This window comes from Triturus cristatus, chromosome 1_2 (assembly GCF_964204655.1).
Source record: "Triturus cristatus chromosome 1_2, aTriCri1.1, whole genome shotgun sequence".
Lineage (NCBI taxonomy): Eukaryota > Metazoa > Chordata > Amphibia > Caudata > Salamandridae > Triturus > Triturus cristatus.
Genome location: NC_140580.1, coordinates 1080288855 through 1080302487, shown reverse-complemented (window position 1 = coordinate 1080302487; position 13633 = coordinate 1080288855). Strand labels below are relative to the sequence as shown.

General features: G+C 42.9%; 1 protein-coding gene across 6 annotated transcripts in view; it reads right to left on the bottom strand.

The window, feature by feature from the left end:
* Positions 1-13633, bottom strand: part of CARD9 (caspase recruitment domain family member 9) — a 276679-nt gene that overhangs the window by 195129 nt on the left and 67917 nt on the right. For 4 of the 6 annotated variants that reach the window (XM_085613172.1, XM_085613186.1, XM_085613213.1 and 1 more), the window contains exon 1: positions 7976-8371. In XM_085613172.1, coding sequence (XP_085469298.1) covers positions 7976-8225 — 250 coding nt within the window. In that variant the 5' untranslated portion in view covers positions 8226-8371. Of the gene's footprint in view, positions 1-7975; positions 8372-13633 lie in introns of those variants that run through there. The other 2 variants (XM_085613178.1, XM_085613196.1) reach the window with 1 other exon arrangement.

The following is a 13633-nucleotide window of genomic DNA, read 5'->3' as shown; positions in this document are numbered from 1 at the left end:
CATATAAACCACCAATTACGGAGGAGTTCACTCCCTATTCCCCACACTCAGTACAGGTTTACTCATGCACTTGGCAAACTTTAATATTCAACGACTTCTACTTCTTGCGTGGACAGACAGTCACAGAAACTGAAGAATGTGAAAGTGCAACCTGCTGCATCCGAGTCCGTCATCCAAGCCAAAAGAAATAGCACACAGTTACAAACTTTCCACATCATGTCAAAAAAAGAGAAGGTGCTCATCTCAAAGTTTGCTGTCCATTTTCCTTAAATCAGGGCAACAGTGTGAAGACACTAACATCATCCTGGAATCTAAAATCATGATTGCCGATGGGCAGAGCACCCTTAATATTACATCTTGTGACCAGGTGCTCGGCTGGACCTGGGGTCGCGAACAGCCAACTAATCAGGTCATCCCCACAGAGTCCTCCTCCCACCCCACTCAGACAACATCGTCACAACCGAGTCTCCTCCACCCGGAAAGCAAGGAAATTAGACGACACCAAGTAATAAGTGTCAGTCCACTCAGACTTCATAAACTGAGCAATGGGTCAGCTTCATCGTCCCATCAAAGGAGGGCGAGCTCTCACGAAGACTTGCTCCCACAATGGCAGATGCTGGGGCCAAGCCAGTGTGCCAATCTTCTTACACTCCGACTAGGGCCTCAAATGACCTATGCCTAACCAGACTTCAAATGCTATAGGTGGTGAAAGCATCCTCAATTAAGTAACGTCTCTGGAAAGCATTCCCACGCTGCCCACCACCCTTGACATCAGGCAGCAAGGCTCTGGTCTGGCAGGTCCACAAAACAACAGTTTGAGGGTCGATGGAGGCCCTTCGGGGGACAAACTATGGGCCAAGCAAGTCGACAATGAAGAAAGAAATGTAACCAGTGTTATATTATACACAAAATACGCTTCATGTGGCAATTTTAAATAGGGGAAACTTACTACAACTATTTTCAGCCAATCCAAGCCAAAGAAATGTATCTTCAAAGGATATAGACTTCATTGCTTTCACGGCGGGGCCAAACGATGAATGCAATGCAAGAAAAGAAAGTTGTTTCGTTGACAAAAGAAATGGCCACTGTATTCACCCAGAAAAAGAAAAAAGTTAGAGGAATGGGGCATAAGGCTCATTGAACCTACAAGGGGTCAAATTTCCTCCGATCTTCGAACTTGCCATATATCCCATAAGTTATCACAATGGTACGATACTCGTCTCCTCTAAGAACTCGGTTCAGCGAGGCACCATGACAACCGAACAGCGCATCTCACTAAAATGCAAACAATTTAATAATGCATAAAGACTTTGGATCAGGCAGAAGGGCTTGTCATTTAGCAAATGCAACAGTGGATCATTGCGCTGGGTTATCGGGTGTCAGCCCTATCCTAAATTCCAGTAAGCCTTCATTCTGCTAAACATGGAACATCAGGGGCTATAACAATGTAATCTCTTCACCTGAATACTTAAATTATTCAATTACATTTAACATAATCTGCCTTCAAGAAGTTTAGCGAGCGAAGCTCAACCCCCGGTTAGAATTACGCTGAGTGTTATTCATCAGCAATAAGATCAGCAAAGGGCAGCTGTCCGTCAAGTGGAGTTTCAATATATATCCCCACAATCAATTGGGCTTTACCACCACTACCTTGGTTGAATTAAAAGGTGTGATTATACTCAATCTTACTATATAAACTGGTCAAAATAGCCCGCTTAGCTCCTTGGTATTTGCTAGTATATGCATAATCCAAATCCGGACCAAAAAAGGGATTGAATATTTAATTGATACCGTGAACCAATTAAGACCTGAATGCTTAAACTCTATGTAGCTATTAGAAGGCAACTTTTATGCTAATCTGCTAATAACTACAAATGAACAGGAATGGCTTGACATTGAACATGCGTTATGGAAAGTGCCACCACTAAATGTAGCTCCATCCACAAGATGCTCACAACTCCATCTCCTTAACATCTGCCTTGCACACCCTATGTCTGTGCTCTCAGAATGGTAGGAGACTTACTGACCCACATGATGCATATAAGCACACTTCGCACCCAAGAATGGCAACACTAGACTACCCGTTAGTAACAACACACGATTTCCACTGGGCCTCGGTTTTCATAATTAACCACACTCTCATAAATGATCACACCATACGGTCTTGTTCTCTCCGGGTAGGTGCTGCCCCTCAGCATAAAGAAGTCATGCGAGCTCATCAAGCAGATCGAGAACCAGTTACAAGGATCAGGTGGGATGATGAATCAAATGTTTTGATGATTAAGAAAATACAAACACACTTGCCGTCAACGGGCAAAGAATCTTTACACTCAATTGAAGGATAGTAGTATTTTACGAATGCCTATTAAAGTCTTTAGGCTTATCACAACCAGGCCTTCAAGCTCCTTGCTTCCATCACTCAGGCCTTTCAAAAAGCCAAGATCTTTTACTGCTGGACAGACACTGAAATAGAAGCATAAAGGCAGCATATAGGGATAAAGCAAATATAGCTTTGAAAGAGGAAATCAAACTTCAATGTGAAAACTATAGGTGCTGCCTGTATGAAGAAAAGAAGTGGCAGCAAGATGCACAATGGAAGCTGCCTTCCACACGATAAAAGCCAAAGATTCTAAGAAGTTTTAGCTCATGGTCTACAACCTGTCTGAGAATCAGCAAAGAGAATTATCCAACATCTCTGCGTCTGGATGGCCGGCATACATTTCTTCTTTTCACCTCGCTGACTGTGCCAATGGTCAAACAAGATACAACAAGAGCTTGTGCCTCCTGTGATATTTATTGGACCAAGCAGCAATTGGGCTACTAAGATCCTTGATCGGTCCGGCTGATTACTGCAAAACCAACAAACTTGGTATTAATACAACTAAAACCAAGATTTTAGTCTTTGGAAAATGAAAGATCAAATACGGGGCTTGGTTCATAAATGGCTAGAAAGTCGAAAGAGCGTCTATCATCAGATATATTGGAGACTGACTAAATGAATAGGGCCTCCCTACTGGGCAAATTGAGGCATTGGTAACAACCGTGAATACAATTACTTTTGCCTATCAGCACCTCCTCAAGAACCTCTCAACCCCAGACCTATCTGCTATATGCAAAGTTATTGACTGCAAATTGAAGCCTATTCTCAAATATGCCTCTCTGAAAATCGCCTATCAAGCTGAGTGGACCTGGCGCAATGCCAACGCTACAGGCGTCTATTCAAGCTACTAGTGTGCACAGTGCAGGCTTGGATTCGCCTGGAGTTTAATCTGGCTCCTCAAAGTATGTGTTTTACACGTGATTTCTCTATCTCTGCTCCAAGTTACCAGCTGCCAAGCTGGGGGTCCTTAACACCGCTCATGTTGGGCATCGTTCCAGATAAATCCTCGCTAATGCACAATTTTTATCAGGCAGTTATTGACTAACTTGCCACTAAAGAGCTTATGCAAGCCACCTTAACATCGAAAAAACTATCAAAAATATTGCTGAAACAAGCCAGACTACGGACGCTTCAAGATGATTTACAAGCTATCCGCTTAAAAATGAACACACATCTAACAGTGGGCTTATATCAACCGCTATAATACCCGTCATACCCATTACGCCCATCCAAATTTAACATCAAGTCACAACTACTGCGTTTGTGGTTCCACTAGATACAGCTTAAAGTGCCAAAGTATGGGCGATTAACAGTCAGCCAGGATGTGTTTTCATGGGGTTGTCGTGAAGGAAACTCTTACACATTCTCTGCTTATGCCCCTTCTTGTCTTCCCTTTGACGTCACTCGCCCCTAACCATTTCCAGAAAATTGAACATTAGAGCCTGCAAAGTTGCAGTTGAAGAATGCTTGAAAGGGGAAATCGAGCCAATCAACAGCAAGATTTCTAAAATTCATGAAGGCGGCCACAACAATGCCGAACACCACAGAGCTAGTGGGGTGCCCTGTTTGCATTTTCTTTCTTTTATACTACTGACTGGGCGGTTCTTTAATGGACTATAGTGTCGTGGTTTACCCTTCAGTCATGATGTCTCCCCTACTTTACTACTTTTACCATTGGAAGTAATTGATTGCACCTTTGGACCTTGATGGGAATTGCACTGAATTGCATTGAAACTAAACACCGTGAGGGATTTCCTCCTTGCTTCTAATTTGCACAGCAGCCTCTTGGGCCATATTACTGCATGCAGAAACTTCATGTGAATTGCACTGAATTTCTTGTGGTCTCTTTGAGGAACTATTTTTTTCCCCTTGCAGATAATTTGCACAGCAACCTTTGCACAAAATAGGTCTCATACCACTGGCCTGTAGTGCGGGCCCTAAAGTGGTAAGCATCTGCATTTTAACTACCTGAGAGGTGAGATATTGACTCTGAACATGATTTTGATGGAATTACTTAATTAGGACATGAATTCAAAAGGTACTTATTACCGAGGCCCCTACATTATGACCAACAGCCTGCTGTTGGTAGCATTACAGAGGTCTACATAGATTTTATTTGTAGACAATTTTAAACTGGGTTGCCCAAATAAATACTTTTAGTTTAGGTTGCTATGACTCTTAACTAAAATCATGTGAGATAGAGATAAATATATATATTTTTTGTTTTTTACACAACCGAATTGGATTGTAGTCTTCTTTATTTCTTCTTTATTGTACTGTATAATGAATGCATGTCTTGCAATGATTTTAATTAATCGTGCAAAGAATCAATAATATCTTCAAACCTTCCAACATGGAAAAATATTCTCACAATTGGCCCCAACTTGTGGACTTCAAAAGTGTGAAAATGTATTTTTCTCTTTGTTTATAACACAAGCCCAGCAAAACTAATGTAAAATCAAGCTGTGAATCAAGCTGTTCATGGTGTTCTAGTGCAAAACCTTAGTTTGGTGCATTTTTCCTCCAGTCTCTTATTAAATATCACATCTCAGTTACGGTAACAATTCAAAGCTCATGTCTATGTCTTGTATGGGAGTTAGTTTGAGAACCTGTCAAAGGCTTCTTTTAGTATGCGATGACTTTACTCTTAATCTTTTAAATCCTCAGGTTTGTAAATTTCACAGCGATCTGATGTCTTTAGCCACTTTGGTTCTTCAAAATGTGGTCAATAGTTAATAAACAATAGCTTCAAAAACCTTATTGTCAAGTTGCATTCACTGGTGTGCCTATGATTGGGAGAAATGTGTGTTTACTTATTGATGATACTCAGCTGGTGGTTTCACTTAATCAACAGGAGAACTTAGGCTTGGGATTAGCTTTATGCCTTGAAAAGGTGGCGAGTTGGATGGACAGCTCTCGTCTAAAACTGAATTGAACTAAAACCGAGCTGATGTTCTTGGGTAACTCCACCTCGCTGAGTATAGGACCTTTTTGGCGTAGCTGTCTGGGGTCACCACCATCCCCAAAGGACCAAATCAAGAGCCAGGGTGTATGGCTAGACCATAAGCTTGATTTCAAAGAGCAAGCATGTAAGGTGGCAGCCTGTTTTGGGATTTTAAGAATGTTAAGGAAAATCCTTCCCTTGTTACCCTTCAGGGCCAAAAGACTGCTGGTCCAAGCAATGATTTTTTCATGCTTGGACTGTGCTAATGCTTTATATCTGGGAGCCCCACTTACTACCATCAAAAAATTGCAGATAATACAAAATTGTGCTGCACGTCTGCTTATGAATAAGTCTAAGCGCCTTTCAGCCAAGCCTGCGCTTGCATCACTCCATTGGCTGCCTTTTCAAGAGAGTCCAGTTTAAGGCTCTATGTATCACACATAAAGCCCTCTCAGGTAGAGGCCCCCCCATTATCAGATCTATTATTCAACCTTATCGCCCGAATAGGGCTTTAAGGTCTGATAATAAACAACTGGCGTTAGTTCAAAAAATAAAGAAAAACACAAAGTGGAGGACGTTGCTTCTCGTACAATGCCGCCAAATTGTGGAACTTTTGCCTATTGGTATCCGGCTGGAGCCAAACTACCTGACCTTTCAAAAGCAGCTAAAAACCTATATGTTTCCTTAATACTGTTTGTAGTTGAAGCTGCACCGCTATTAGCGCTGGGATGCCCCCGGGTAGCCATGTGCTTTACAAATGCCTCTTCATTAGCTACAACCTGGAGAAAATCTTACAGCACACAACGGAGTACAAAAATGTAGACTTTTGTGGCTTTATTCAGTAATCTCCTTTTTTAAGTGCGTGGTGTAAATGATACATTTCCAAAAAACAGAAAAACTGTCACCAAAATCAAAATAAGCCTGTGAAAGAAGTTGGCCAATCGGCCAATACCAGGTTTAGCACCAGCTATGGTCACAATATATTTTTGTATCACTTTCTGGACACATGACCCTAAAATAATAGTTGAATATTTCAAAACTTTTTTTATATCATATTAAGTAAACCTCTGGAATGTGAGATCTGCTTAAGCAATGGTGTGGTATAGGATGAATAATAGCTTTTATTGCCCCTCTGCTCCATCATTCAAATCTTTTTTGGTCTGTTTCCTCCTACTTAGTTTAGAACGCTGACCCTCAGTTAGTGGAATGAGTGTCCTAATAGCTTTTTAGCGCTTCATCCAAATATGTTTAAAGTCCCCTCCAACAGCGCAACGCTACAACTCGGAGAGGTGGCATTTAACCAATGATTCATTCAACCCTATGCAGCAGACTATTTTAATATTATGTAATACTGTCAAGACAGAAGCATTATTGCCCAACCTCCACCCACTACAGAGATTTCACAGCAGACTCAAGGCACAAGCACATTGTGTGTGAGAACACTGGACATGTGGCAATACACAATACGTAAAGTCAAGGCTTGCAAGCAGAAACTCGGAGTTCCTCTATAGCCAACGTTACTTTAAGGATACACGCCTGCCATACTAAAACAGGCACACGGCAACAGCCACGTTTTGCACGGTCTGGTCTGTGGCTACAACATGGTACAGAGGGGAGGTTTTCTGGGTACTTCAGCTTGAGGGGTATCTAATGCCAATCTGCCACAGATGATGCGTGTCTTGCTCGAGTCTAGCGCCAAAACGCCTTCCGAGGAAACAAATGTTATGAGTAAAATGAAGAGAGGCACATACACCCCCGTGACCAGAACAGAAAAAATGCCCTTCTTGTGACCTTCTGCACCCCGCACATTCCCCGCTCCCCTTCAAAGCACAGCTACTGTGAGCATGCTGAGTCGCACACCTTTAGCTTCAATTATTTTGATAATAAAACCAGACTAATGTTACAGCTGAAAGACAGTTGCACTTTAAAAGTCCGTTTATCAGCCAACAATACACATCATTCTCAAATATGTTTAAAAATTCCAGATGCATTTCATCCTGCTTCTGTTGGCGGCGCAAAGTACTTGACATTTGTAGAGAAACTCACATTTAAAAGCATTCCGACACTTGCAAACATGCCTCAACCTTCTTTCTGGATACTGTGAATTTACAAACATAAAAATATTCCATTTAGAAACCCAGCTATAAAGTTCCGAGTAAAGTCACATTTACATGAGGTGAACCTCCCCCCCCCCCCCCCCTCCCGCCCCCGCCTCCCCCCGCCCCCGCCATCATAGGCACCATGTCCATGTATGTACACGGCTACTGAGTCATAAGTCAATTTATTTAGGTGTTAGGAAAATTGATTCAGTTGAAATTCACAAACATTGCACTCCCCGGATGACAATTGCGATCTGGTAACCTTACACGTCCACTGTAAACAGCGAATATTACTGTACCGGATCTTACGTATCAAAAGCAAGGCCGTGAGCCACGAGCCACTCGTGTATAACACTACATGCCAGCAGGGCGTGGTAGATTAAGCTGCGGATACTCGGTGACGTGGAGATGTAACTCAGACGCCAAGATCAACATATCAGTACCATTACATGAGGAAAATAATAATATTAGACAATACGTTTAGCGCTCAGAAACGGGAACTCTAGTATTAGGCGTTATAGATCGAATCAATGAACTCTCGGCCGCACTCACCCACTTTGCGCCGGCGGATGACCAGGCTGGGGTCGTTGAAGACCTGCTCCTCGTCGTCGCGGTTCAGCACCTGGCACTGGCGCAGGTAGGGGGTGATGCGCGTGGGGTCGATGACGGCGATCAGCTTGACCCGGTGGGCCTCCAGGGCGTTCCAGCACTCGTTGTCGAAGTCTTCCGGGTCCGACATGGCGGCGGCGTCAGGGGGCGGATGGTCCATGTTCTTGCGCCTGAGAACGACATCGCCAGACATGGTTACTGCGCGCCGGGGCTGTGAGCACTACGGCAGGTCGGAGCCTGCCTCACCTCCCCGTCCCTCGGATGCCAACCCGCGTCACCGGGAGGCCCTATTCCTGAGGCGTGGAAACACGTTCTCAGGGAAGTAAGGTGTAAAACAAGGCCTGATGCTTTCCCGCAATTTTGTTATTGAAATCACGCCCAGTCCAATTAACCACAAGTCCTTGGGGATTGAAGGCCACGTTTATGTAGCTCCCGAAACATTATCTGACTTCGGATATTGGACATAGGCGCCAAGCTTCCAGGTCCATGCGTGATGTGCTGCTCCAGTCCAGATTTTTCCTATGAATTCTGGGACTTGTAGTCCTGGTTTATAATTATACAAAACTGCAAGTCCCAGAATTCAAACATAAAACTTAGACTGGAGCAGTAGTACATCATGCGTGGACCTGGGAAACTTGGCTGTTAAATATTGAACATTAGACAGCGCCACCACTTAGCTAGTAAAAATAAAGTGCAAGGACCCAAAGTATTTCTTGGGAGCCGGTGCTGCTGGTGCCACTGAATATAAAGTCTGCCAAGTCTGGACTCCCCTCTAGCCGCTTCCTTCCATCACTCTATACTTCCTGTCTTTATCTCATTCACCCCTCATTTCCCCATCGGTCATGGTTTTCTTCTGCTTCTTTTACCCTCTTCTTTATTTCTGTCTTTCTCTGTTGCTCTGGGGCAAAGTCTAATAATAAAATAAATAGGTCCGACCAATCCAAAATAAATGTGTGTCTGTACCTACCACCCGAAGCCACTGGCACAAATTAAAGAGTGAAATCGTAAAAGCCTTTCATCTCTGCAGTTCTTCCCCTCACCCAAAGAATCCCACGCGGGTGTTTTTCATCCATCCTAATGACGTGTGAGTGGAAGGCCGCCACGGATGTGCGGCGGGAGAGACACTGAGGGGTGGTATAACAACATAGATACATAGACTGTTAAAGATTTTAGACTTTACAATGCATACCTAAAGCTGCTACATCTACTTCTAAACAGGCCCTTCATAATTTGCCACCAGACACTGCTCACACTAGTGAAAATTGTGCAACAGCCCTGACAGTGAGACAGCTTGCTGGAAGCAAGGATCTTTGCACTTTCCTGACGTTGTGGGGGACTGTCCCATGTTTGTTATCTGAAAGATGCAGCCCCCCACACAACATTCTGTCACCACCCGTTAACTATATGGAAGCAACTCTTCTTTTCTTCCCAAGTATCTATGAACACAACGTATCTAGGTACCTTATGATGGAGCAGGTAAAGCAAAATTTTGTATACCTCCTCTATTTTGCATGGAAATACTAATCACTTAACTGACTTATATTATAAATTGAATTAACTGTTTGCAGTGTTATATTTATCAACCATTTGCGCTTTTAGTAAACACCAATTACACGTGGGACTCATTGCTATTTGCATGGCAGAATAACCCAAATAACTAACTGTGGTATGCCTATTAATAATAGTACATGTGATAATAGGATATTGCATCATTTATGTTGCTTTTGTGACGTTTGCATTCCCGTTTGGACCGAATGGTGAGTTTTTATTGCTTTAAACGTCGCTAAAAGCTAGGAAAATACTAATACATAAAGGGATTAGTGAGGGTTTAACATTAGAATCTTCATTTTGGTGTATTAATTATTCTTTTGTGTTTGTTTTGCTTAAGTTGACATTTGGGCCTACCAAAACAAGACATCCAAAATGGAGTTCAGATGTGGCCACCGTCTCGTGAGCGCGATGTCTACTGCGCAGACTTGGATGGCTCCGTAGACCTCCAGGCAACCTCAAGTCAGAGCACAGTGTCCCTGGTCAAGGATAGGAACATGGAGGATTGCCAAACGTCAGTCAGTAAAAACTGGTCTAAAGGAGCAATAGCCACATACAAGCAAAATTCTACAATGTTGCATGGGGATGACATAAGACAGAGGAAGTGAACCAGCAAAATCTATGGGAACCCAAGCTAATGGGAAAATTGGACGATAGTGCAAACTTCTTCAAATGAACCAATCACATGCTTTCTTAGTCTAAGAAATGTTTCCTGCTATCCCGAATTTTATTATAAAAAGGGTAGTAGAATAGGGAGGAGTTAGCTACGTTCTTTCACTCGATGACCGCACACCCCTATCGACCCCACAGGCGATAACAGATGCTTGCGCGATTCCTGGTCCTTTGGAGATCTTTGGGACTGTGATGTGCTGAGCAAAGAACTTTCCGGACTTTGAGCCTTGGCCTGCTTTATTTGGACAATTTAACAGCTAAATTCGGTTATGCAGAGCCAATTGAATTAGAAAAGCCCCGCTAGCAAGAATAGGTAAATATAAAATGTAATGTGATTTGTGGTGATTTATTAAAATTCAAAACTTTGATTGACCAAATGTTAATATTAATTACAAACAATATTTAGATAAACAAATAATTGATTTACAGGAATTATGAGTTTGTGGTTTTTCAATGAAGAGATTAGAGGATTCTGAGGCTTAAATGTGTTTTAGTTGGTTCTAAATCACCATCAACCAGTCCAACTAATTGGTCCGTCGACCAAGTGGCGGAGTGCCTTGATGTTAAGGTTAGGATCCTATAGGAGGTGATGCAAATGTATATTCTGTAATATAATTTTTCTTTCCTATAGGTAATAAGGTACCCCCACATGTCCAGCACAACATTATCCCTCTTGTGTGCAGACTCGTGAGAGAAACATATGAATGCTGGTGTTATGGGCCCCACCAATGAATGCGTGTGTGAATGAGATAGTGTGACAACGGGTCTGTGACGCAGGGAGGATCTGTAAATTTTGCCCCCCTAGTCTCGCGCTGGATCACTTACACAAACCTTCCATAGAAGACTTTCTACATCAGATTCCTAGCCTAGATATAGGAGAGCTGAATCCATGCCAGATTTTCAGGATATCCACATAAAACAAATTTACATACAATTAATCAAAATGTATCTCATTTACAGAGTCAGTAGTTATCTTGAAAACATGACATGGATCCAGCCCTCCTGGAGCTCCACTGGACACCCTGGTCTATATATTACTCCCTAGGTGGTTTCCAAAGACACCAAGGTGTCTTTAACCCTGAAGGAGATTTTGTATTGTTTTTTCATAGCTTATAATTTCTTCTACGATAAAAACTTAAAGTGTACATTGCATACTGATCAAACAATAGGAGCACATTTAAAAACGTTATCTATTACCAAAACTCAGTTATTTCATACACAATATTTAAGCACCACTTGTAGGTTTTGTAAACAGAAATAAGAGGCATTATCATTTACAATGCCATTAGCTCAAACTCTTGCAAATGCGAGACCTATTGCATTGCACATGGTTGTTCTTCTCTTTTTTTGGCTTTGTGAGGGCATCGTCAGTCCGTCCATCTGGGCCTGTGTATGTGTGTGTATGTGTGTGTGTGTGTGTGTGTGTGTGTGGCTGGTTAGGAGTGAGTGGGGGTCTAAAAAAGATTTCAGGGACAAATTATTCTGGTGTAAGTTGAGAGATGGACACCAATATGATCAGGATAGTTTATCACAGTACATATAGAATTTATGTTAATCGTTTTAGATGTGTTTTTTATTTTGTTTTTTTACATTTTATAAATGTAATTTAAAATGTGTTCTAAGGCCACCCCATCTTCTCCCATTCGCACCTTTTAGCTCCATAAAACTACATGACAGCATTAAGTATATTTTTATTTACTTATTTAAATATGATCTAGACACTACTTTTTCTCACTAGATGTAGTAGCACATGTCACCCGTGCAACACTGGATCAAGTTGAAGAAACATTTAAACTGCAGCAGCAACATGGAGTTTGGGTCCTGTTTAAAGCAGGCCTCAGAAAAACGCTCAGTGGGCAGCGAGGCATGGCAAATGTACTTGCCCAGAATCAGGCAGCACACCACACGTTGTTTTTTTCTTTTAGAGATATTTGCATTGTGTATACAAAAAAGGTTTATGCGTCTCAATCGGTTCGCGCAGAATCATAAAATGTACTAGTCAGTTGCGCTGCCGGGATTAGATTTACGATCCCAGGATTGCAGTGTGAGCAATATCATCACGAGGCACGGATTCCCTTCCATATTCCCCTATGGCGTCCATTTTTAGGATAGGCACATGTTTGGGACCACTTGCAGGTTTTTTAAACACGTAAATAAAAGGCTTTGTCATTTACAATGCCAACAGCTTAAACTCTCGCCCCAAGGTGACCAACACGATTTCCTTTGAAATTCTGTTACCAACCTTACTCCGGGGTCTGTAACTCATCAATGGTTTGTGTCAGCAATTGTGGTCGCAAACAACTGATATATACAAGGACTGGGTGGAGTTCGCGGAGTCCCACTACATGGAACTCCAAGAAGTGACCAAAAAACTCTGCCGCGCTACCGCGTTATGTCACGGCATTCGCATTGATTTTAAGGGACAGGTTTTTGTTCCGTGCTGGAAAATCAGTACGGAAGGCACCGTGCGCTGCACAAGAGGGCACTGCTTCTTTCTGCCACTCGAGTAGATGTTCTACTCGAATCGCAGCCTCCTCAGCATGAATGCAAGGTTTCTCAACGCAAGTAGTAATGACCATCCGCGACCCCCCTCATTGAGAAATCTCGCTGGCAGGTGGTCTCGAGTAAGATTTTCCTTGCTCGTGCTAGCCAACTTAATGATGGCGATAGCAAGCGCGGAAAAAAAACTCTGTTCCATTTTTGGGAACTCCGCCCGCTATGCTGAGTAGGCAAAACTAAGCGGAATTTCACGCCCAGGCCTAATTTATACCTTTGCAACTCAAATAAGAGAAGGAGGCCCCTTTCATGAAAGCTTATTTATGTAAGTTTACCTTGCAGTTATCATGAAAATCTAGTATAGGTCCAGCCTCATTGGACCTACGATGGACACCTGTACATCAAATATTCTGACAGTTAAGATATAATAAGACAGTGTCTGGCCTTCATGAAGTAAAGTTTCAAAATGCATGGATTTCCTCTGAACATCCCCTTTCCACTCTACCCCTTCCTTCTTGAGCTGTCGAACAGTATCCAATGTTATCCGCCTTTATACCGCAGCACAGGGACGGATTGGCACAGCGGGCAGTCAGGCATTGGCCGAAGGGCCGGTGTGTCAGTGCCCTCTGTGGGCCGTTTTTTTTTTCTTCCCCGGTCCACAGAGGGCACTGGACCAGGATAGTAAAGCAGCCTCCCTGGGGGGTCACGATCATCTGTGGCCTCTCCCTGACCCCTGCCTTGCTAGACTGTCGACTTGATGGTGGGCTGGGGATCAGGTGAGTGAGAGAATCTGCCTCCCTGTGGGCCTGGCCATTAAGCTATTCTCACTTCTCACCCCCTGGGGCCCATGCCGCTCAGAAACGGTGTTCAGTGTCGTATTTGAAA